At 41.2% G+C, this 26,611-nt stretch overlaps 1 protein-coding gene across 2 annotated transcripts in view; it reads right to left on the bottom strand.

Moving 5' to 3' along the window:
• GABRA4 (gamma-aminobutyric acid type A receptor subunit alpha4) overlaps positions 1 to 16,526 on the bottom strand; it is a 38,771-nt gene extending 22,245 nt beyond the window's left edge. Inside the window, exons 1-7 of one of the 2 annotated variants that reach the window (XM_054202862.1) lie at positions 16,498 to 16,526; positions 16,196 to 16,314; positions 6,795 to 6,862; positions 4,137 to 4,357; positions 3,951 to 4,033; positions 2,024 to 2,167; positions 461 to 613 (exon numbers count right to left, since the gene is read on the bottom strand). In XM_054202862.1, coding sequence (XP_054058837.1) covers positions 461 to 613; positions 2,024 to 2,167; positions 3,951 to 4,033; positions 4,137 to 4,357; positions 6,795 to 6,862; positions 16,196 to 16,314; positions 16,498 to 16,526 — 817 coding nt within the window. Of the gene's footprint in view, positions 1 to 460; positions 614 to 2,023; positions 2,168 to 3,950; positions 4,034 to 4,136; positions 4,358 to 6,794; positions 6,863 to 16,195; positions 16,315 to 16,435 lie in introns of both variants that reach the window. The other variant, XM_054202861.1, reaches the window with a different exon arrangement.
• Between the last annotated feature and the right edge of the window lie 10,085 nt (positions 16,527 to 26,611).

The raw sequence follows: 26,611 nt of genomic DNA, 5'->3' as shown, positions 1-26,611 counted from the left end.
ACTGATAACACAGAGATCTTGTAAGAAGACATCTCTACATCTCATGCACTCCCAATCAAATTATTTTAAAAGGATTTTAGAAGGCGTGAGTTCAAGTAATTACACTGCTGTCCACTGGAGGATAAAACTGCTCCAGATGTAGGCAAAGGACTTGCCTGGATTACTCAGGGACAGGTCTTCTCAATTTGCTCCCCCATGCAGGTAGAATACCCATGGATGTACATCTGCGTGCAACACAGGCAACTATGTCACCCTGCTGGTTAAATATTCCAAGTTTCTCTTCAGATTCGAAGGACTGATATAATACATTCTTCATACGTTGATAGCAAAAATTCCTCTGAATTTACATTATTTCCTTGTTTCTGCACTAGCACAGAGGCAGGATACCCCTTGCACTAAAAAGGCATATTCTAGTGAAAGTCATTAAAAGAGGAAGTACGAAAATAGAAGAAATAATTACCAAACACCGTTCTAGCTGGAACAGATTCCTTATTTATCCAAAATGAAACTTGAGAAAGGATCACAGTCATAATGCATGGGATATAGGTCTGAATCATAAAATAACCCATTTTCCGTCTGAGGTGGAAGTAAACTGTCATAACAATATATTCACCTAAAAAAAAAAAAAAGAAGAAAGAAAATATTTTTCTGGCTGGGCATAAAATTTGTGTGCTGCAGAATAACTGTTTCAGATTATCAACTAAGATTGTTTAAAATGATGCTATTCATACCACTTAACATGTATAGAAAGATACGTTCCTTAGAGACAAGAATGAAACAAAGTTTTAAACAAAAAATTCTAGTAGTAGTAGGTCCTTACAGTGCCATTCAGAAGCTGCTATCAAAAATACCATAGATGTACAGCTAATATGGATCACTTTTTACAGTATAAGTACGATTTATAAAATTCTTTTGGTATCTGTTGAAGAAGAGATTCCCAAGACACAAGCTATCAACCTACCATAGTATCCAGAACATTGTGGTACCTACCTGCCAAATAAAACAATAAGAACAATGATGCACATTGAATTACATGGAAGCATCTCAGCTTTTTACTAGGGTTATACATCAGCATCACTATGATAATGAAACAAATGCAAAAATCATTGGCAAGAATTGAAAATACTGTAAATTTATCTAAAATATTATCATTCATATTAAAAAAATATAATAATCTCAGTTTTACCATAAACTGAATAAACTAAATAAAGTACTACAGAATGAGAATTTTGGGGATAGTATGGAAATTCTGTTGTTAACTCATAATAATCAATATGCTGAGAAGTAAATTTCTAGTGTATTGCAAAATGCTGTTTTATCTTTGAGAAAAACATTCACAGAGCAATACATCAAATATATCTATCTGCTTTATCTGTTTCATTTTGACCATCTCGCAACACCCAAACTTGCTGATGCTTAGAAAATGATTCCAAATTTTAAAAATATTTTGGGAATATGCTTGTTTATCACCACGTTGCTCATCAGTGATACTTCACTCATTTCGGATGCCTGTAGTTGCCATTTGCCTTATTTCTTACAGCACAAATCAGCAGAAGTATCTATTGTGACTAATACATTTGTGCCTATCCTTATCTGACTAGAGGGTTTTTATGGCTTTAATAACCCATTCTGCATGCTGTACTTCTATCCTGAGCTGTTTGCACCGCCAAACAAAGGAAGTCTTTTGCACATAATGTGGATACAGTGCTGAGAAATTACTTCCTCACCCAGGCATCCTCTTGACTCTTCAAACTGCATTTTGAGCAGTGATTAAATGCTCATTTTGTCCCTTGGAGTAATGATCTCATTCTAGCTTTCTGAAAGACCGTCGCAATCTACTGTAATGAATCTGCAAATGTAAATCTGAAGGAGAGAAACCTAATTCAGATGTATGCTCTCAGCCCTTAATATATACCCTATGACATTCAGTAGAATACCTTACAGGAAAGAAAGAAAAAAAGCCTCGGGCAATGTTATAGGGTTAGTTTTACCTCACGTTGATTTTTACTGACGAGATTCCTACCTGTAATTGATTTAATGGTTTCAGTGGATACCGTATGCCCAAGCAGGTCATACTGAACTAAACTGGAAGACTCCTCAGGAACTTCCACTGACTTCTCAGGTCCTTTTGTCCAGGTATAAATCATTTCACTCTTTGGATAAGCATCTACAACACAGCATCGGTTTGCATAAATAGGAAACTTCTGCTCATACCCTACTAAGAGCACACTCCAAACCTACTGAAATCAAACGGCAAGACTCACACTAACAGCTTTTTAGAAACCCTTCACGTTAAGTTACCCCCAAAAGCCACCCCCAGAGGACAAGAATTAGCAGCTCAGGTCATACGTCAAGTATCACACACAAATTCATGTTTGCACGTGAAGTCTAAACAGGAGTTCTTTCTGGATCAGCCCTTATGGGGCATGTAAAGCCTATCTTTATTTTGGCAATTTCTATCTAAAATTTTAATCATTAAAATATACTAGTATATAAAAAAGAGCATATATAAGGAAGATACATTTTGGAGACTGGGCTCACATTTCTTTACAGAAAATAATGATTATACTAAAAATGATACTATACTAAAAAATATAGTATTTTAAACTTATGTTTAAAATATTTGCCAGAAACCAGAGGTCAGTAAAAGATTCACAACACCCCAAAAATAAGCACAACCAAAGAAGTACTTTACAATTAATACAAAAGACATAACTTAGGGCTAGCATTCAATCCCTACACAGCCCAAACTCCTGTTAAAATTAAATTAAATCGGTCTTGCATTTGAAATGGCTACATCTTATTTCAAGTTTTACTGAGGTCGATATCAGATTAGTGTGAAGTGCAATTTCTGCTGGCTGGTGATTCTGCCTGTAGACATATGCCTGCCGAGAAACCCCCACTATTGAAGCTCCCCTATCACACAGCTGATACCAAACCCAATTCTGTCAGCACCTGGTCTCCAGTCTCACTGTAACAGGGATGAAAACCCTTATCAGAACAGTGTTTTTAATATCCCCAGCCATATAAGCTAAGTTTATGCTAAGGAAAGACTATGAGTAACTTCAGGCCATTCCTAACTTCAGAACTCTGGGGTCAAGGAAAACATATTAATGTTCAGCCACTGACTACATCTGAGTGTAAAGCAGAGAAGTCAGCGACCGAGGGGGCTTAGAAAAGTAACCAAATAGTTAACAGAGTGCACCAACCATCCCCGGGTGGTCTCAGAGGTCTCTGCTGTGGATTCAAACAAGGGAAATCATAACTACCTCCCTTGGTCATTAATTGTGCAGTATGTCCCAAAATGTTCCTTCTAGACAAAGTTTGGAGACTATCCAAAAATCTGCATCTGATTTCAAAGCAGAAAAGGAAAGTTGCCAGCACTATGATTCCTCTCACCAGTCTAAAAACTATTTATCTAGACTAAACTTGCCATGCAGACTGCTGTTATAGGCCAAGAGATAGGAGATGATAGACAAATACAACAAAGGATCAAATCTTCACTCGTAATCTACACATCTAACAGGATGTCAATGTGCCTCCACTGACTGTAGAGAAAGTCAGAGAACCTGCTTCCCTTGGTGCCTTTTGCCTGGCTGTTGGAAGCTGAAATGGATCCCACCCTCTTTGTCTTCTCCAGAGAATCTCTCACTTCCCTGATTATCCAATTCTCCCTAAGAACCAAGAAAAAAAAAAAATGTATTTCAAGCAACTGTGTAGCCAGAATAGTGGGGTTTAACATAACAGCTGAATCACTCCTTGCTTTTGAATTCTCAGCCTGGGTTTGATTTTTCAGGCCCTAAGTAAAATTCCCAAGGAAATTAACAGGAGTTTTGTCTGCATAAGGATTGTGTATCAATGCTAATATTCAGAAAGTTCAGTAATTGTTCAAAATCTACTTCTACTATTAAAATTCTGTAGTTACAAGAAATTTCATAATTGCAACTTACAACTCCCAAATTTGAGAGGACAAGCATGACCATCCATGGGAAAATCCACTAATCTCATGGGACACTCTGCACTTATTGTAAGCCTATAATGGAACAAATTAAATAGTCTCTGGTTGCCATTTTGTCTAGGCAGTATAACTTTTTGCATACAGTAATTGTAAGAAGCTAAACAAACAAGTTAGATACCTCATCGTGTACAGGATGGTGCCATTTCTCATTATTCTGAAGAGTTTATTTGGGGCTGTCATATTATGTGCGACAGACTTTTTCCCATTCCTGAAGAAAGTGTCAGGAGTCCACACCTTTGAAACCATCAAGTTGTTAAGTCTTAAAATTTCAATAGGGCCATCATATTTTAATCTTTTGTCTACCCATGTCTGACGGAAGAAGACATCCATTGTATACTCCTGTATTAAATTGCAGAAAGAACAAAGATCGCATTTGCATGTAAAAGTGTCTCCTGTAAAAAACAGAAATCCCTCAGGAGCAAAGAAATCAGCAGTAAAGAAAATGCTAAGTCCACTACGCAAATATATTTCCACCAATTAAAGTGTGTTGTGTACTCCTTAATAGCTTAATTTCTCACATTAGTCATATCAATAAATTGCTACACATATTTAATCGTTAAGGAATAATTAATCTAATTAGGTTGCAGGAAGCAGGCAACTGAATTTGTAGTCAAGCATATAACTGGAAACAAAATGATCTCTGACAATAAGTGTCAACAGATTTTTAAAGAAAAGATATCCATGGATTTTCTGCTGCTGGCTAAATTAAAAATACCAGGACAAATGACTACTTCCACTTTAAAGTCAGGAAAGAAAATTTAATTTTGACTGATGGAAAGTAAGCTTTTTTTTTTTTTTTAAGTGAGGAAAGCTAAATATTTCCTTTGCCAAGCCCACAAAAGATGGATAAATATGCGTATGTACACATTTGTTTTGAACTATGTAACTATCCCATTAACTTCCTCAGAAAAGCTATTCAGATGCCCCAGAGAAAACATGCAAACAACAACGGCAAAACTGCAGGCACATCGTGAGAAATCATATGTGAATGAATGGATGAAGGAATGTATTTCTCATCTCTGGAAGCTAAAGCATTTCACGGAAAAAGTATCATGTGGCATTGAAAAAGGTAACACAGATAGCTTTACGTCCTTTCTAATTTTACAGTTGTCATTTTGTTGTTAAGCCAAACAATGTTTTCTGACTTTATTTCAAACTCTTCTGCATAATGTTACCATTGAAACTACATGTACGGCCATATCTATTCGCATGGGTAAGGAGGCATGTCTTCTAGTGTCTTAGAATTCTGCCTGTCGTCTTTTCCATGTCTGTATCCTCCACTGTGGTTTAATCTATGAAAAGTCTCTTTTCCAGTGTCATTTCTTGATGGTGACTTCATAGCTCATAACTAGCAGTTTCTGTTATTAGCTTCTACGTGACAGATTTTGTAATATGAGATTTCAACCCTTTTCATTACGCTGGGTACCAAAGTAACCCAGCTCTAAAACGACATCCTGGTCATCCTCTGTATCGAGATTATATCGCACTTCACTGTTTCAGCAAGTTTTATGAGTGCGGCCATATTCAGATTACATTGGGTCACTAATGGATACATTAACTAAAAACCATTCCAAACCCAATTCCTGGATCCCTGAATATCCTCCTAACTAATCCCTAATGATGAAAGGGGAAACATCTCCTGTAAAACCTCCTTTTGCCAGTTCCTTACCTACCTCCAGTCCCTGTTCTCACTCCTGCCTTCTCCAATACAAATAATAATTTCCCATGTGGCACCATGTCAAATGCTTCAATGAAACCAGAGAGGTGCCATGCAGCCCTTATTTTAGATTTGAGGCACATATAACTAGACTTCCTTGGGACCAGATTCTCGTACCCCCTGTCACATTGAACAGCATCACACTGTACAGGACAACCACTGCAGGGGTAAGATGCGTTTCAGCATGAGACTGCTGTCAGGAATTTAGCCCTTGGAAAAATACCTTGCTATCACGTACTTTTCCACATGATAGAACCACATTAGGTGCACCACAACGTGCACGACAGCACTGTATGGGAAGAAAGTTACTGCCCTGAAACTGCCTTTCCCTTAAAGTAGTTCAGTTCAGTACATATAGCTGTGTTACTTCCATGTGATTTCTTGGACATTTTATAAAAAGAGAAACTATTGTGTAATTTAAGGGCATACCACTAGATTATAGATGATGATGAGAATTATGCTGGATTTGACCTCAAATGAATGCAGATGCCGTTCAGGTACAAATAACAGTATGTGCAAATGTAACATTTCTCTTCTGTGACTTTCATGCACGTCATTTTGACATTCAATTTCTGCAGACACTTAGGAAAACTTTTATCAGTCAAACATTTGCTGAAAGTGATGCTAAAAGGGGCACAAAGATCAGTAAAGGATATTCATCTGAAATGAAAACGTCAACAAGTATCTGTGAAATGATGCCATTATTATTCACCTGAGAATAACACAGGTTTCAGAAAGAAAAGGCAATTTCAAAGATATTACACATTTTCCCCACAGTAGACTGACTTAGATGCTCCCCAGAAGGCCTGATTCTGCCTCTATACCGTGACAGTCTGTTTTAAATTCTATGAAGCTAATTCCTTAAGCCAGCCAAAAAGCAGTGAAAGTGTGACCAGAATCAGGCCTGATGTATCTAATTATAACCTGTAAATTAAGCTGTTACTAATCTTGTCTACTTTGCATGATTGACAGAACAGTACAGATGAAGCATCCACTCCTTACTGCAGTTCATGGTTTCTAAGAACCAGGAAATGGCATTTTAATCCCAGAAATACATACCATTTCTACATCAGAAACAGGTCCAAAACTGGTGACATATATATCTGTTTTGACTTCAGTAACAGGACCTAATGTATGAAAAGGAAGTGAGCAAGAAAATTTGAATTTTGCAGGTCAACAATTCCCATAAATGATCCTGGCGTATGAACAGTTATCGCTTTGAGGGTTCTGTGGACGAGCAAGAGCAAAATGCAAATACAGGTCATTTCAGATAAGTCTCTAATAACAAGCACTGCTCAATTACCTTTACCATGTAAATAAATGAAAAGCAGCATTTCCATGCAAACCCCCATTCAGAAAACCAATGTTGACTCAACGGATAAGAAAACAGATGCCAAAAAATTAAAAGGCACACTGAAAACACCATGCTAATTAACAGCAAGCACCGAATTCGGGAAATCCACATTCCCCGAGGCATTTATTACTAACATTCAGTCCTGCTGGTAATAACTGGAGTACAGATATTAGCATGCCATGCACTGGGCAATTTAGTACTGCAAGTATCAAGAAGTGCATCCATATCCTGAGATGCACTTAAGTGCTTTAATACCATCAAAATAAAAGTTGGATATCTAAGCATTTTTGAGGGTCTGAACTGAGCTCCAGACAGGACGACAAAGCCCGCCTTGAAGGAACTAGCGATACTTAGGACACTGTTTAAAACAGTGCCCCGAGCAGAGGTATTGCACTCTTACAGCTGGGTACCACACAGCAATCAGCAGAGAAAGCAGTTTCATTTTAACATATAATTTCCTTTACTACAGGACAAAACATCGTGAAGTTTCAGATGGGCATCCACTCTACAGTACGCTCTACAGTTCCCCTTAAATGAAAGAACACATGCACTAACTAATTTCACTGGGATTTAGGTTTGTTCCCAATGTAAAAGGCTAGGAAGCTGCTAATCATTACCAGCTATTATGATGATTCTGTGATCAAAGCACTAGCTAATGGCTTAATTCAGGTAATTAACTCACATCATAAATTAAAAAAAAAAAATAAAAAAAAAAAATCTACTGATGGTCTTACCAAAAAGTATCTGTTTGGAAAAAAAAAAAAAAAAAAAAGTATGATCTACAAATTCACAACCATAGTTTCTAAACCCCTACAACTTAAATTTCTAAAGAGTATAAGTGGCTCGAGTCTGTTAATTCAGGTTTTATCATAGTACTTGCAATCTAAAAATGGAAGGAGGAAAGACTTAAGACTGTTAGCAGCAGAGGAACATGTCCCTCTTGCAAAGAAAAAAAAACAATTTAAAAAAAAAAATCACTGTTCACAGACGTCACTTTGAATCAAATGTTAAAAGGAGAAAAAGAAATAAGCAACTGGAAAACATGAAACCTATACTTCTTGCACCTAGAACAAGTGTCAAACTGTGAACAACAAATAAAATAAAACCATGTAAAATTATTTCACTAAACAGTTTGCAAGTTATGTAGAGAAGAACAGCTAAGAATTTTTCAGCTAAATGTCAAAAAAATGACTTTGCTGGAAATTAACAGTTTCACAGGAGGACATTTTCTCGCAATAAAATCTAAAGAAAATTCACCCTACAATATTTGGTAGCTCAGCGGTCCCTGGGAAGTTGGGTAGTTTGGCATATCTGTCTTGAAAAGTTTGTAAGAAGAAACTCCCGAGTTCCAGGTAACACACTTTCACACCACGCTGTTTGTTTTGCAACGCGTTGCGCTCTGAACATATCAAATGGAAGCTGCTCCCCTTTCTACAAATAACAAAGTGTTCATTAAGTCACAGAAATCCCTGAGTGGTTAGACCACATTTTACTGACAACATAGTCCAGTGATATTTCCTGATATAATTATTTCTGGAGAGCAGAAGAGCTCCCAGAGATTGGAAAAGTCTTACTAGAGCTGTCAAGATACTGTAAGTGAAGACATTCGTCTGCAGCATTACAAAATAGGGGAGAACAGCACAATCCTACTCGTACGCAGAAATAGAAGAGATCCAATCATATCTGACCTCCCATAATCACAAGACTATAATTTATCTGGAGTTGGTTTAAATATATAAATATTTATTTCACCTGAACTTGAAACGTTTCTGAAATCAAAGTTCTATAGAAATTAAAAAGTCATTTTCCCACGTGGCTCTAACAAGAAAATGTAAGAATTAGTCTCTGTTACTCAGTAATAAGAGTAAACCGAATATTGCACTGTTCCTAAATCCCTTTCAGGAACCACCTTAGTTGTTAGTTCTAGGAAACTAAACAGGAATATTCCTCAAAAAAAAAAAAAAAAAAAAAAACCCAACCTTTAACTGCTTTCCTCTGGCAATATCTTCTTTTCTTTAGCTCTCAGAACGCTGTAATTTTATAATCATACCAAATTAGGCAAAGGGACAGATTTTCCCCACAGGCATGAGCTGCTTCTCCTCAGGCATTGATTTCTTTTGTTTTATTAAATGATTACAGCTTCACGGGCAATAAGCTTCAGAGATTTTTTGCAAGTTTAGTTTATTTTTTGGAGTTTCTCAGAAAGAAGGGGAGAGCTTAGACCAAGAAGCTAATCTCCAAATCAGCAAGCCTACGATTGAATGCTATTAGAAATCCTATAGCAGCAGCACAGGACTAAAATTATGCTTGAGTTCACTCTTCAGTAACTGCGATTCTGCTCTCAAACCTGTATTTATTAGTAGGACCCATGAGCAAGAAGGAAACAGGGACTCTTCAGACAATAATGAAGCCACAAAATAAGGTTGAAATTAAAGTTTACTTTTGGTTGCTTGCCCGACACAATGGCAGTACAGTGAGAAAACAAATGTTAAAATCACATTTTAGGCCACTAGAAAGTGGCAGACGAATGAGGATCTAGAAATATTTTAGGCACCGTAACAGTTATCCAGCTAGTACTGATGTGCAAATCCTTGCTTTGCATCCAAAACCTCGGTCAAACATTAAATGTTTGGTAGGAGTGAAGACAGCAGCAAGGGACAGCGAGGCTGATTATCTCCCTAATGCTTTTTCTCCAATTGCAGCCCTGTTGTGCTCCACGTCTTCCACCTACGTTGTCAGTTCTCAACTGTTAAGGCCAAATCTTGGATTTTCTAAGCACATCCCTGTAGTTAATGCAAACCCAGAAGTATCTATGGCGACACCAAAACCTATCCCTTATTCTTTTTGTTCTAGAATAAAACATTAACTGCAGTTGGTAACAATAGCGGGGGTACAAATAGTGAGTCACGCTGCTGCCTTTTTTTTTTTTTTTTTAAACTATTATTAATCATGGGAATTCCTGACAACGAGGAGGTGATCTGTAGTCACCTAACCTACTTTTACTGGTGATTTAAGCAACACTCCAAAATGAACGTGTTGCATCACTTAATCGACTCGGGCTCTGCAAGCAGAAGATCCTATTAGAATCCTTAACACTCTATTACTGGCAATAAAATGCAGCGAGTTGTAAGAAGGCCAATTAACTTTAAATATGACCATTTGGGCTTATCCCTCAATGGATGTTCAGAAAGCATCTATCCACCATAAATCTTCAGGAATACTGAAGAACTATTTATAACATACTGGTGTGTATTTTTATGTCAATGAAATAGGAGGAGAGAGTCCTACACACTGCAGTGGGAACAGTTAAGTCTGAATCACTGCTTGCAAGATAATATCCTTTAAAGAAGCTCAGGCAGGATTAAAAGCAACCCCTGCAAAAAGCCAGAATAGTTCAGTGTTAGATGGAGATGCTACATGTGGGCTGAAGAAGCGATGCCAGGCCCTAACCCCGCAAAGAGGAACATAAGACAGCTCTCCCATGCATTTTATGCCAACATATGGGTTGAACTGCAGCACAGCTCCCAGCGAAAGACTTTGGGCTCCATTATCCCCGCGTCTCCATAGGCAACTGTCACTGCAGAGATCTCCACTGTATGTAAACCGTCAAATCCTGCACAGGCTTGCTGTATGGTGCAAATTTTGCCATCAAGAGTCATGCAGCCAATCGGGAACATTAGCAAACAAGTCTGTACAAAGGTTTCAACATACAAAATGCAATTTAAATGCTAACTGCGGTTATTGCTGCTATTATGAGATCAGTCCCAGGATACATAAACTACATGAAATTATATTACATCAGTTCCTACAGCTACATCTAAAAAAAAAAACCCAGGAGTTGCTACAGATTTATTTTTTTTAAATATAACTACATGTGAAAGATTTGGTGATTTCTCTTTCCAAATTCTTGCTGCCTGAATAGGGTTGATATCTTTTAAGTGAAGAAGAAAAAAAAAAAAAAGAAAAAAAAAGCCATCACATGAAGCATGTTCTCTTGTTTCATTCTATCAGAAAGAACAGCTGAGGACACCAGCTATATGTAAGATTTCTGTTAGGGAGCCAGAACAGCTAGGTAGGGCATTTTTAAAAAATTAATGTGGAATTCAAACATGTGGGCTACATTCTCTACCAAAAGACAAATACAATAAACCCAGCAGCACACGATAACCTTTGTCTCTAAGTATGTTCATCCATCAGCATGTCTGAACCCTGAAAAGGGAAAAATGTACCTCCAGAAATGAGGAGATTACTGTTTCTTTGCCTGTTCATCAGCAGATAATCTCTGCTGAGACAGCCAACAAGCTTGATACTGGTGCCAGTTTTCACGATGTGGACACCTGTCTACTAAGAACTGGACTAAGAATATCAGCTAATTTTATACAGGTCACTGAACAACAGACAGATGGTAATGACTTCAAGCATTACTAACCCAGGCCAAATTCAAATCAGTCAACTACAGGTATCTAACACCATATCCTGTTAAGCCTTTGAGTCATCTACTCTCACCAGCTGAGGAAGACTGGACAACTGCCTGAAAAAAAAAAAATTATCAGCTTCACTTTACAATGCTCACTTCAAGTCCATTTGCAATCTAAAAATAAAAATAAATTACAGTATCTGTTACATTGAGCAATGGAACCTTGAAGGCATGCATGAGTTCCTAATAAGAGCAGATAATCACAGAGATATTTTTCTTTTCTCTAAAAACAGAAAATGGTCTTTGCTCTGCAAATTTATTCTGTGTTTATTTTCTGACTAAAGTCGCTCCTCTTGCATTGACAGGAAATGAAACTCTTCAGAAATGCTGTTCATCAGCTGAACATCTCACAGCCGAGAAAGGGCAGAGAAGCCCTCTCCTGGGGCTCCTTCTAGGGGACACAATGGCCAACATATTTAATTCCACCATGTACTCAGCTGCACTTTCACAGGTACGAGATCATGAGAAAGAATATGAAGAGAGGAAGAAGAGAAAAAGGAAAGTGAACGAACACGGTCCTGTTCCTTCGACTCAAGAGCCAGCGTACATGGCAACTTCCAAATGGAAAGCCACAGAGCCATCACCATTTCGCTGGCTGATAGTGAGATGTGCAGCTCATGCCAGACTCTACCTCACACAAATAAACAGAACCCAAGAGGGCAGAGAGCTCCAGCTCTCACTGACGGGCAGCCACACCACTGCAAGCCAGCAACATGCTGTGGGCGATACCATCAGCTTGTTCAGAGCTAACGTCAGCGGGCTTCGCAGTCAAGCTGAGAGACTTGGGCAGGAGGCAAGTCAGACAGCACCTTCTTTCATTGGCCTGCCCATACAACTGGCCATTAAAAGCAAGACTCCAGAGATGAGATGTTCTCCAAAAGGCACAATTCACTAAAATTAGCAGATAAATGGCAGCACACAAGTGATGCTGCCCTCACTAGCTTCAGTCCCTCTATTCCTTCTTAATTCCCTAAGTGCAGGCTTCAGTCTGATGCGTTACTGTATCATGGAAGTTTCAAAGACTATGGAACATTTTTTAAAGTTACAATCCAATACAGGTTTGAATCTGACCTCGCAGGCCCCTACTTATGTCAACACTTACTCGGGTAAAGTCTGAAACCATGCAAGTTTTTAAAATAGCAAATCAGACCCAAGTATTTGTACTTCAAGCAAGTAACACTCCTTTTAAAAAGTCTCTGGACTTCTACCGTCACTTTGAAACTAATCACCAGTAAAAAGATAACAAGGGTATTTTCAGAGGAAAATCCAGCTTTTGCAACTTTCTGTAGTTTCCCTTTGTGTCATATACAAAATTTTTAAAAGCAGGTGAAAACTGGAGTCAGGGTTTAACTAGAAATGCTTTTGCTTCAAAGTTTTACAGCTAAATCAAAACAGCACTGTGGTAACACTCTTGAAGTTTTCCAGCAGGTAATGCTTTTAATTAATAACCCTACAAGTGGCTTCTGTAAACACCCTGTTCTCATAGTGTGGTTTTGACCAGAAAACTCACATGCATTACAAATTGCATTCTGAAATTCAGGATAATGATATAATGGAGCATACAGTGTAGGGAATGGAACTGACTTCATTTCCACCACGCTCTTTTCAAACATCATACAGCATTACTTTATTCATTAGTCCCTATATACCTTCCCTCTACTGAAATTCAAAACTCTGATGCATTTAAAGTCATCCTGACAGCACTTGGGGTTTTTTTTTCTTTCCTACACACAAAGCCCATTCTGCTTTGTTTCATTAAATTCCTAGGTGAAGTCTCTTTGCTTCTCTCTCGCCTCTTTATAATCCCCCCCCCAACTTAATGGGAACTACCACTTAAATGGTCTTTAAAAACCTTTTTCATAAACCCTTCTGGTTTTGTTTATTACACTACCAAACCTCACAGTGCTTAGTAAGTGACTTTTTAGCAACTTTTTAGTTTTCTTAAATCCATTTAATAAAGCGAGTTTGGAATGCAGGGTGTCAATCCAATGACATGGGGAACTTCATTCTTCTATTAAACCTTAACATATGCCACGCTCCTGCATAAGAAGTACCAAGACAAGCCTCCATGTATTCCGCTGGGGTTCAAAACCCTCCTGAGAGACCATTTCCACGTTTGCAAGCATGCTCAGGCAATTTAACTTCTCCTCCGTAACTACCCAAAATTGTGCTAATTAATGATAGCGTGGAGAATTTGGATCCGGTTTTAGGAAATATCCAAAATCCAATGTTTTCTACTTCGCTCTGTGTGCAAAAAATCTTCATGAATTGTTAATCGTGGCAACTCTGGAAGATGCCAGCAAAATTCAGAATTTGGCTACCTCCCCAAGTCTGATTTTAAAAATCATTTGCGCCCGAATTAGAAATGTTTTCATTGATTTGAAGTTTAAAATCAGCATCAGTCAGACCTCTGCGCGGCCTTTTGTTCTTAAAATAAAACCTTCATTTCATTTTGAGCCATGTGAAAACTAGATGGTGAATCAGCTTCAAGAATAAAACAAAAATAAGTATTCTGCTGTTCATCAGAAAGTGACGTAGCTTTAATGCTACCAAAACACACTATACTTTCCATCTCTAAATATTCCCAAACCAGCGAGTGACCCACTTTGAAGCTGAAGTCCCATTTGTCAGAGAGATTTATCAGTAAAAAAACCCGCAAAATATAGGGAAAATCTGATCTGGATAGTGTCTATTTTAATAACTAATCCATAGTTATTACTCTTGAGTTATGTCAAAAAGTCAAATCTGCCCAATTGCAGACATTTCATCTGTTGGTTGGTTTTGGTTTGGTTTTTTTTTTTGAAAGCTGTTCTTGTCAAATCAGGTGAAGACAACTTTTACTGTAAGGAGCTAGAGAGGCAGGAATCATTTTAAAAAAAAAAGGCTTTTTTTCCCCCCCATGTGTTACTTAGAAGTTCAAAACTCAAAGATGAGTGGTTTAGATGTTATAGGGAAGGAAGAAGCAAGAAGCAATATAATATCCATTTTGTGAAATATTCACCCAGAAGTGTTTCCCTAGGCTGAAATCTGAGAGGTTTTTTCCTGCCTCTATCATTTACTTCAATACTGCTGTTATGGAAGTTCAAGGAGATACAATGAACTTTTTCTCCTTGATAGCATTTTGCTGAAAGTCTGCAACACTTACTAGGGAAAAAGATCTACTCTTGCAAAATATCCTGCAAAAACAACTGTATTAAAATAAAAATCGACATAAACTGTATGTCATATTACATATTTAGTAGTTGTTTAATTTTGGAAATCTGATAATGCTCATAAAGCATCTTCGCTAGATGACTAATTAGTTGGCATTCAACCTAAAATGATGCCAAACATAGAAGATCTCTTGTACGCGTGCAGAAGTGTCTGTAACCTCTCCACAGAGACTAAATTGCAAAAGGCTACCAGTTCCAAATGATTCCTCTGGGTGCTAATAAATTTAGCTTCCTTCCCATCTAATGCTAACTTATAGAAGGCCTCATTTATTCCCTACACTCAAAATAATAAAGGGGTGATACACGATGCCAGGTGTTGTCCTTTAACAATCACGACCGTGCATGTGAGCACTGTATATGGCATGTGGGGAACGTGTTGGCATACATGTCAGTGTAGATGGATCACGTGTATGAAGAAGGTACTTTTAGAGGAGGAAGAAAGTATTTCGCAACATAAACCTACACGAGGATCTCATTCAATCCTGTATAGGAAGCAGCCTATAAAACACTCGTTATAGTTTTGTGCATCATGAGAAGGGCTGTATAATTTCTTCTTAAATCTTATATTTTGCTTTCAAATCTGTATACTTAATACCTTGATTCCAGATTACAAAATAAACTTTTATTTCATCTGGATCCTAACGATTTTTGGTTCCAAGTCCTTACACGGTAACATCAACACCAATAAAGAACAGCAAGTCTGGCTGCTTCTTCAGCAGCACAAAACTGCATCTTAGCAGCCTGGGGCACGAAAGGGGCACAAAACCCTCACACGCAGATCACAGGTGAAGGCAAATTTGAGACTCCTCCACTTCTAATTCCTATATAGCAATTAAGTCTACTACTTCTAAATCAAAGCTGGAATTCGAGCAACTGTGGCAAAGCACCGATGTGCTCATGCACCTGAGCTCTGCTTTTCCGTAACTAGTGAAACAGAACCCACTAAAGACCTGACCTCCCAGGCTGGTAAAAGTGCACTTGTTTCTATTAGGACGCTATCTGTGGCGTCTGGGGGTCAAAAACCGCCAAGAACCAGAAGAATCTGGATGTCAGACAGGTCCCTCCATCCTCACCGAGCCAACGCACACCGGCTTCAGGGCTTTTCCTTATTTTCCCCGGCGCACCAGCAGCAGCCGAGCCCCGGGTGTGGGCAGAGCGGTGGAGCGGGGGCTGAGCCCCGGGACCGCCCCAGCGGGGCGCCCACGGCGGGGGTCGCTCAGCCGCCCCCCCACCGGAGCTTTCGGGGCCAGCGGCTGCCTCGCTGCTGGCCCTTCCCTCCCCGGAAGGTTCGGACCCTGCAGCGGGGAGGAGGACACACACGTTTTCGGTCGGTAACGGGTCGGTACGAGCGGCCAGCGCTGCGCCCCCCGCCCATACCCGGCGCCCCCCTTCCCCTTTCCCCCCGCTGCCACCGTACCCCCGAATCCCGGTCGCAGCCGGTTGTCATAGCCATCCAGGAGGCTGTTCAGGATGCTGGTGAAATTCTCCGGCCACAATTTCTCCTCTTTTTTGCTCTGCCCCGGCGGCCCGGTGAGACTACGAGGCAAAGAAGGAAGGGGTGAGCGGAGCCGCCGGGAACCCGCGGGGACAGCGGCACCGGGACCGGCCGCCCCGGACCCCCTCTTCCCCCGCCGCCGCGGATGCCGGGGGTACTCACCACGTCGCCAGGCACAGGCAGTGCAGGAGGGCGATGGAGAGACCCGAGGACATGGCGATGGCTGGCTCCTTGGCAGAAACCATCTTTGCATGCCATACTTCACGCCTGGGCACGTTAAACGCCTTGTCCGGGGCGGGGAGGGGGACGCGGGGACCAGCGGGGGCGGGAGGGGAGGGGGGGGGGCGGGTGGCGGCGGCAGCCCCCGGCGGCCCTACATGCGCGGGGCGCCGGTTGCCAAGCGCCCGGTACGGGCGGAGGAGAGGCGAGTTTCCCCGCACCGTTAACTCTCTCGGGGCAACAGGCGCCGGTCCCCGCCGCTCCCCCTCCGCCCCGCCCCGCCCGCGGCCCCGCGCTCCGCCCCGGTGCCGGTGCGGGAAGGGTGGCTGGGAGCGGGGGGTGGTCGCGGAGGAGAAGTCTCCCTTCGTCCCCATCACCTCGGCTCCCCAAGAGGAAGGGTAGGGGGAAAAGAACCACGGGGGGGGTGGGGGGCGGGCGGTGGAAGCGATTAATTCGCCAGAGTTTGGGAGCTGGAGGGTGTCCGTCCCCCCCCTCCCCGCTCCGGTGGAAGAGGAGCTGGGGGGAGAGGAGAGGAAAGAGAGCTCCGACTTCAAGGTTAAAACCGAGCGCATCCCGAAACGGATGGGAGAGCAAGGGGGTTATGCCGGGTTTCTAAAAGCAAAAAAACAAATAAAATGCTAGAATAAAAGAATGGTTTCACATTATATCTTTTCTTCCCCCCCCCCACCCCTTTTCATTCCTATAATTAGAAAACAAGATTTGGTGACCCAAATAATTTCCATTACACAAGGTCCAAGGGATTCTGCAGCAATTACAGTAAATCCACTCAGAAGTGTTGCTCGTCTGTCACAGGCTGTTGGGATGGTTTGGTGGAGAGGGGAAGAGAGGGGGAAATGAAGAGAAAAGGGGGGGGCGTCTGCCATACAATAGGTATTGGCAATAAACAACTTGTTCTTCTGATCAAGTGTGCTGCAGGGACAATTGTTTGCGCTTGGAAATCAGTGCGCGTGTCAATTTTAATGAGGATGGTGAAGTTCATCATGCAGGAGCACACAGAGCAGGTATTGTAATTGACTCCGAGACTACAGCACTGTCAATGCTGACATAAAAAGGCTTTATTCATTACTTGCTACAATATCTCCCAGCACTGAAATGCCTGATTATCTTCAAAACTACTCTACACTTGAAATCTTCCCTGATTGTACTTCAGAGCGTGTTCCAGCTAGGGTGCCCTTTGCTGATTCCTTTGAAAAACAATTAAAGCTGTGCTTGAAATCCATTTAGCTGGCTGATGCTGTTTATCTTTCAAAAAACTCTGTCTCGGCAGTCAGTTCTGCTTCCAATTTTAAAAGCCCTATTTAGGCCTCTGCAGATTACTAGTCTGCTTCCTGAGGTTTTGACAGGATCCTCAACTCCTGACTGCCTTACTGGAAGGATGAAAGCTCCACCGAAACCTCCCAGAGCCAGCAGCCTGCCTATGGACAACAGACATGCTCCATGCAGTGTGTACGAGCCCGGACAATGCAGAACGTGGGATGTCACGCCAAGGTCACGCCAGCTCCCGTGATGAGACGCTGGGAGCAGCTTGTTTAACTCCACACACAGGTAAAAACCAGCATGCCAGCAAAAGCCCACTGGCTCCATTAGCAATCTGATCAGGAATGAGAGAAGGATGGACTAGCAGCTCTTTAGGAGTCTAATTTCCCCGCATCAGATAAATTTGCCTGGGTTAATCAGCCACTTTTCATCTTCCGTAAAGTGATGTAATTTGTTTTTCTGGACCAGTCTTCTGCTGTAGCACGGACTATGCCAAAGGGACACTTAGGACTGTCCTCTGGTAAAGATAATCTCTAGTTTTCCTGTCCCTTGCAAGAAAAAGTAATCCCCAGTTGCAGAACATTGAAGATATTTCTAAATGAGATTAGCTAATCTAGGATACTTCACTGGCAGAAGCCAAATTCACAAAACTAAAGCAAAGGCAAGAGATAGTGACTGAGAAGTGGGAAGAATCCTGCTGGCTACTCACAGACACAGAGCAAAGCGCAGCACCACAGCACTGCCACTTCTAGCAGCTGCCGTGGAAGAAAGCCAACAGTGCCCTGGCAGAGCCAGAGGCACGCTTCGGTTTGGATTGTTTTATTACCTTAAGCGTATGTGCAGACACCTGCATGAACTGAAACCGCAAAGTCAAGTGGTATTCACCAGTAATGTTCTCCCCACATGAATGTCCTGAGAAATGTTACCACTCGGTCCTCTCTCAGATCCATGCGTGGAGTCACAGGGAACATGGATCCCGTAATTCTGCTGCAGGTAGAAATCAAAGAAACTCACTCAGTTATCCCCCTTCCAGCAATTTTAGGAACTGAGCTGGTCTTTGCATGATTCCCAGGTTCTTTAGAACAAAGAATAATGTTACTGATATCTTTTGTCCCTTTACGAAAGGTACTTCAGTAAAGGTAATGTCAGGTTGAAAGATTCGTGGACGTGCCATGCCAGGGCACCAGCAAGAAGTACTCATGGCTTCTAAGAAGATGCTTGTGTTGTTTTTTCTAAGAAAAAGCAGACATGGTGCCCTCCTGTCCCACCCTCCCTGCCGCAGGTTGTATTGGTGTAGGATCCAGGTGCCACTTGGCTGCATTTACTCCCTCCAAGTGCTAAAACTAAATGAGAAATCACTTTCTCTAAATCTAGAAAATGAGTTCAAGCACTTTTCAAATTTATCACTGGTTAATATCTCCCTTAGATCCAGCACTGACTATCAAGAATTAAGAAATATTAATACTGAAAACAGAGACTGCTGTCCTTGATATCTGAACAACTGTATCATTTGTAAATTGCTGAAAATTTTACAAAACTAGGCTTAAAGGGAACATAAAACAGTTCAAAGTAACAGCTAACAGTCCTGTAAGCCAGATAAATCACTTCTGAGTCCTTGCTCTATACCTTTTGATAAATGCATTGCCCTGGCTAATTTCAACATTTTTGAAATTACATCTTAAGATATATTCTAGATTCTTTTGTAATGTATTTGTAGCATAGGCACATACAGAACCTCCCAGGGTGCTTCTTTTTCACCAGCAGATGTATCCTGGCTTTAAAAATACTGCTTCAAATGGTCTTTGATCACTTCAAAGAATTTCTGGATTATATCATCTCTCTAAAAGAAGTAGTGATGATTCCAAGAAGGATTTAGTGGTCACAGGATGGATTGATGGTCCCTAAAAATGCTGAATTTGGCATTTTCTCAGCTTCTCCAGCTTTTACCAGCAATTCTTCCAAGATTTCTCGGAAGAAATCTCACCCATCGTGGACTATTGTAAGAAAAGAACTATTTTTGCCCAGCTCCATATGCTCAGAAAGCACTTGAGTATTTTAAATAGACTTTTTTTTTTTTTTTACTGCCCCTATGCTGATGCATCCTCCTAATGATTTTTGATGAAGCAGACATTCTGGCCATGCCTCAAAAAGCAGTTTTATTCAAAGCTATGGATCTTCAAGTATAGCTTGATCATTTTTTATTTATCACAACACACAGAGAAGCAGAAAAGTTTTTCATCACTCTTCCCATTTCTACTTAACCATCAGATTAAGAGGAAAGGAAAAGAAAGTAGGTACTTTTCTTGTGGAAGGCATTATCTAGCCTTTCCAGGTTTTTTTGTAAACTATGGATTTCACCAACATTACAGATCATATAGGCAAATTATAAGTTACATCCTTTTCCCCAGCAGATTTCATTATTCAGCTGATTTTGACCTGTTTTAGTCCTGGTATTAAATCCATGAAGACAGCCAAGCTTATACGGAAAAGACTGTGAAAATCCTTAATGCTTAACCATATATTGCACAGTTAAAAGCCTCTAACACTTAGAAAAGAAGAGATAAAACTGGGGTCATTGCCAAGCACATAAATGTTTCTTTATCTGAATAGCTAAGTCATTGATTTCTTGGACTTTTTGCAGTTTCTGCCCCTATCAATAGAGTTTCTTACAGTCTTGATCAGACGGCTTGTCTTCACATATGTTCTTTTTAAAGGTCAGGGGTTTGAATATCCATTCTTTAGAGAATATATACCCCAACCCCATTTTTGGTAGATGACCAAGAAAAGATACGGATAATTTTTTCTGTACAGCTAACTAGAGGGTCTTTCACTTCCCTCCTTACACCTTCTCAAGGGTGCAAGGGGTCTTTCACTCCCCTTCTCTCCTGCATCCACACATGTTAAAGAGATCATGGGGACCTACAAAATACAAACTTGTCCTGGGCTTTATTAAGACTTTGATCTGGAGCTCAGGAGAAGCCTGAACTACCTATTCAGGGAAGCGTTTTCCATTGGTGGGGACACCAGGCTACTGTGGGCCTTGACTGCACCTCTAGCAATGTGGTTATGTTTAGGCAGTTTCGACTTTGGGTCTATTGACTGCAATTTAAGTGCTGCTCTGGAAGCAGTAATATAGATGGCTCAAGCTCTTTCCTGCTCTTCTTCCGGTCCAGCTTTCCCTCCCTACTGTAGTTCTGGTAGTTTTCTTTACAGCTTCTTATTTCAGTATCTGATCACAAAGTTGTTACCTCCAGTTTTAAAAGGATCCCATTGCATTCATTGGTAGCAAATATGTTACCAGATGCAACTCCTTGTCTCAAGAACTTACAGTCTAGATGGGTAAGACTAAGTAAGGATTAGACACAATAAAGTACTATTATTCCTGTTTTCCTGGGAAATTAGATGCAGAAAGCCTAAGTTGTAACCCAAAACCATAACACCATGTAAGGAATTTGCAGCAGAACAGGAGCTTAATTCAAGTCTGCTGTGTCCCAGGTCAGTTTTCTAATCACCACCTCAGCTGTCTCGTCAAAGCACAGCATAAGCTCTGTGTAAAACTGAACCTTCAGCTGGCCCAGCTTTGCTTCACTTCCATGGCCAGAACTCCTACGGAACTGCAGGAACTGATGCCGACATGCATTTAGCCGTGTATTTTTTCCTCTGACATATGGTATTTACCAGACTGTTCTACAGTACCATGGTTATTTTAACACACATGTCCTTGATTGCTTGGAATAAGGTAAGAAAATCCTTTGAGTAACAAATATATATATACAGACACACACACACACACATATATTGCTGTTACTGATTGCAATAGGATTTATGTGGATTCTTCTAGTGATTGACACATGGATGTTTAAGGAGGTAAACTGTCAGCTTCATATTTAAGGGGACCTCTACTCTACACACCGCAATGGAAATGTGTTTGTGGAAGCACTGGCTGCAGGAACTGCCAATTTGGGGCAAAAAAAATGTTCTCAGCAAGAAGTGTTATAGAATTCCTATGCCTCCATCTCTCATTTCTTGTTTAACCCCACTGCTTTCCCAGCACACATACTCATATAATCAGGCACGTCACTGCAGCACCTGGAGGTGCAGGGACAACCAGGGTAGGTCACTGTCACCTCGTCAGTGGCAGAGTGGGGAATAAAGCACATCTCGTGATTTCTGTATCTAAAATGGGCGTCCCCAGCAAATACGGTAAGAAGCTCTCTTCATGTGGGGAGAATAAAGATTTTTCTAAAAAGAAGTACAAGGTTGGCTGTTTCATTGAGGTGCAGGACATGGCAGTCAGGGTCTTGGGGAGGAATCTGGGAAGCCACTGCCCCATGCCCTGCCTTCCCCTGTCAGGGCTTCAGAGTTTAATGCAAAATGTGTCAAAATTTTTGGTTGCCCCAAGTAACAGTAGTAAGCCTTCTGCAGCTTTCAGAGGCGGCAGGCAGGACGGAGAGGGGCACGGGGCTGCCGAGGCTCAGAAGGAGAGGGGAGGAAGGCTGGGCATTCCTGCTTGCAGTCTTCTTCAGGTTCCTGCTCCCAGGCAGAGCCTCCACACTATACTGCCTAGTTTTAAGATAGCTGCATCCCGCTGCTGGCCCCTGCTTCCAGAGGGAGGGAGAGAGCAGAAGCACCAACAAACTGCCTCCCTGGAAGGCTTCATGTTCCCAGTCATTACACATCTATTAATCCCAGAAGTATACCAGTTATGGGCAGATGCCTGGGGAATGAATTAAAGGATGCCACGGGAGCCATAGGTCTGGCTCCTGACTCACACTGAAACCATGGCATCAGCCCTAGTGATTTCCTCCCTGCCTTCACGGTGCTTGGCTTGCCTGGGTCTCTCAGAGGCAGGAGGAGTTTATTTTTCTTTAAAAGAGGGAGCACGAGAGTTTGCGAAGTCTGGATTGTACAACAGGGAAGAAAAACCCGAACATTTGACCTAGGTGTTTTACAAGGTACTGCATAAAAAACCCAAAATCCTGCAGGCAGATGAGTAAAACTGAGACTGCTGAATCTCATGACCCCTGTAGGGCTGACTTCTGATTCTCAAGCCTGGTGCTAGCAGTACTGATGAGGCTCTGTTTATGCTGCTCTTCCCTCCCGTTGCCATGCTGGGCGGTGGGTGAGCCGTGCTCAGCACCATCTCTGCACTGACAATGATGTTCAGTAAAGAAGAGATACTTTGCTTCGGTTTGGTTCACTTCCCACCGCTGCTCTCCTTCCTGATGTCAAGCACACGCACATTAACAGAAAGACCTTCCTTTCTACCTTGGAAGAGATACATCCTTTATGGTCGTGATATTTTAAGAAATATTATGATTTCAAAAGGAGCAAGGCATACAGTCACCTACAGGTGTTCTGCACCTACCTTCTTACAAGGAATAGCTTGTATAGTTGTATACCAACTATAGTCAAAACCTTCCTTATAATGATAATATCTCTGTACTAAATAATATCAGCATTCATGTGTTACTTAGAAAATATTCCCTTTAAAATGTTTTAGTATAAAAGCAAACAGAACAATTTCTTAATGCAAATAGAGATGCCAAACAGACTTTTGCAGTGGCCCAGGGGTCTCTAAACCACTGCGCAAACTGGCAGTTAGAGATGTACTTGTAAACTCTGCTCGCAAAGGCAAAACTTGCCATTGAGGTAATACACTTAATCTGCAGATGACACGCAACCAGTCTGCTCTTCATTACCATCTGGTGGTTGTTACATGGACTGGCATTATACATCTCAAAAAGTTACTGAGGGGAATTTTCACATCACCACCAGAAAGGAAAGGGTGCTGCAGCAGCAGTGGGCAGCACAAGGAGGCTGGTTTTGTCTTACAGGCATCATAACAGGGCCATCAGGCCCAGAAAACACTGACAAAATGAGCATGTAGGGAAGAGAAAATGAAGAAGCATCTGGTGGTACTTTAGCATTTCATCAAGTAATTTAAGTTGTACCTGAATATCATTTGCAACAGGCTTGTCAAGCATAGTGCCCTGTTCCCTCCCACTGACAGCAACAGCAGCTGAGACCATTTTGCAAGATAAGGTATCTTGTTAACTATTTTTAATAACTAGCTCCCAGATCTCCTTCACTACTTATCCGGAGAGGATCTTGTAAGTGGTATCCTAGCAGGGGTCCTGTGTCCTCTGTGGTAAGCAAGAGGAAGATAATCCCATTCTACAGCTATATGGGGAGCTAACAATCTTCTCATGCAGTCCGTGCTCTCCACTGTACAGTCTCCTTCCCTTTCCTCCCAGTGGTTTCGTCAAAGGGCAACTGTAATTCAGCTCCAAAGGGACTTTTGGAAGACATTGGTCCAATCTCCTGCTCAAAGTACAGTTAGCCTCAAAGTTAGATCAGGTGGCTCAGGGCCTCTGAGGAGGTCCTCACCCTTTTCAATCTTCTTGGAGTATTTCTTATGAAGGAGAGTAGTCTGCTCTTACACTGAGTAAATTAAGTACAATACCCTTTTGCTTTTACCTAAGTGTGTGATCAACAGATAACTGGTATCACCTAAGAAGAAAGTACCTTAAGACGACAAGTCCAGCCTAGGTATTTCGCAACAATACAAATATAACCTCTTAGCCACAGTCACACAGGGTGCTGCTAGTCTGGATACACCATGGGGTTGATCCAGTGCAGCTACAGCATCTCTTGTCTCATGCACTAGATTTCAAGAACAGCGTGAAATAAAATACATTAATTACTGTAATTACAAAATTCAAAAAGCCTAATACACTTAGAAATAGTTTTATGGCTCAGTTGCTTTTTGCATTTAAAGAAGATGGACTCTTCAGCTCTGCCACTGATTTCTGTGCCCTTGGATTAGTCATTTAGGCCAAGTCTTCCCAACAGGAGCAGCTAATATTAAGTGCATAAACGTGTATGAAGGCTTTTATAAGTAAGAGTGACCCAGATCTTGCGGACGCCAAATACCCAAATCTGCATTTAAAATTTTGATTCCCAGACCTTTGTGTCTGAATTTCCTGTTCTGTAAATTGTGGAGGAGACTTACATATGTTACAGGAATATTTGAAGTATTAATTAGTTCAAATTATCACAGTGGCTTAAAAATGTGAAGTATATAAGTACGAAGTATTATTATCAAATAGGTCAGTATTTAACCGATACTCATGTCCCCGTTAGTTTAGACATTTTGTCAACTTTGTGTCTCATTTTGGACGTTTAATACATAATCGGCTTTCTAAATATTTCTGTGCTGGACACAGGCATCAGAGTACATGAGATTAACACTATCTGAGAAATAAACACTCCTTAAGCCAATACACTGTCTACATGAACAGGCCTTCGCAGTCACCTCCCTGACCTCTGAGCCCACTTAGAGATGAGAAATTAAAGACTTCCACTGCTGATGGGGAAAATGAGTGGGTGGAAAACCCAGGGGACAAAAAGGAAGTGGAGTATTTTACAGAGACAAATACAGAATTCCAGGAGGCAGGCTTCACAAGATGAATGGTTTTAAAAGGATGGATAAGGTCTGCACTCATGAGCACTCTTTCTTATCTCATGGAAAACCATCTGTGTCTTCCCTGTCTTATTACTCCAGAGCAATACATGCTCTTCTCCCTGCTGCACGGTTCAGCTCACAGCCCAAAAAGATGAAGTACCAATCTACCCTGACTTACGGATGATTTAGACACCAGGGTCATTTAGGTCCTGTACCAAAACTTGCTGAAGTAAACTAAAAACCTGTCAGTCACCCTGGGGATTCTGGATCAGAACCAGAAAGCGTTTTTCAATCTGAGTTCCTATGGTGTTGGGTTTTTCTCTATATTTATAATACTTTGTTTTCTTATGGCCTCATTGTTATTGTTTTTATCCTATTATACAAATGTTCTAATTCCTCAGTTCCCCATCTGACAGACGGGCAGGTGATATTTTGCTTTCATCAAAGGGAGGTGGACAGGAATTTGGCCGCCACTCCTGTGGCCGGCCCGTCAGACTGGTCTAATACAGAGACAATACTGAAACACATAATACAACGTTCTGAAGTGAAAATCTTGACAATGTCCAGAAGCTGAAATGAAAAAATTAAGCCTTAATGTGCTAGGTGAAGGGAGAGAAACTCTCTGAACCAAGGAATGAGTCACTTAAGAAGACACTTGGCAAGACAAAGGAAGACACAAAAGAGAAGTTAAGAAAGAGAAGTTAATTCATGGGAAGGATCCAAAAATCATCCCTCACAGTAGGAAGAGATGAGAGGGAAGTGCTTCCAAATTAGAAAATTAGATATATTCTTGATATTTCTTCTTTTGGCCTCTTCTGTCCATGAAACTAAGCCTTCTTTCAACCTCTTTCACTTCTGTCCAGAGATGGTATTGGAAAATATCTGGAGCTAACAGTGCTGACATCACACAAATGCTTGCTGCTGCTCAGGGGAACAAGGGGATGTTCCCCCACCCCTTATCTCACCCTTTACTGCTTCCTGAGCACTCAAGTTCTGCCGATTGCCCTAAAAGAGCAGTCAGGATGATTTTGCCCTCCGAGGTGGGTTTGAAGGCAGCCACAAACACTTCAGTCTTTTCCAAAATGCATGCACCAATAACCCCTGCTGCTCAACCATCCCTCCCATGGGCCTCTTCTCAGAGCAGTTATCCCTGGAACCACCTCCATGCCCCTGTGCCCAACACTGCAGTGGGGAGAGATACCAACAGGGGCTGCACAACTAGTAACATCCCAGTTTTGTGGTCTGGCCGAGGAACCTCTATCTCACATCTTTGCCAGTTCTCTTTCTTATTGTTCAATTTCTTTTTTTCTTCCAATTCTTATCTTTGCACTTATTGTAGCCTTTATTTTAGGATTCTTTTTCAACTAGCTAAA

The sequence above is a fragment of the Rissa tridactyla genome, chromosome 5 (genome assembly GCF_028500815.1).
Source record: "Rissa tridactyla isolate bRisTri1 chromosome 5, bRisTri1.patW.cur.20221130, whole genome shotgun sequence".
Classification (NCBI taxonomy): domain Eukaryota; kingdom Metazoa; phylum Chordata; class Aves; order Charadriiformes; family Laridae; genus Rissa; species Rissa tridactyla.
This window is presented reverse-complemented; position numbering and strand designations above follow the sequence as displayed.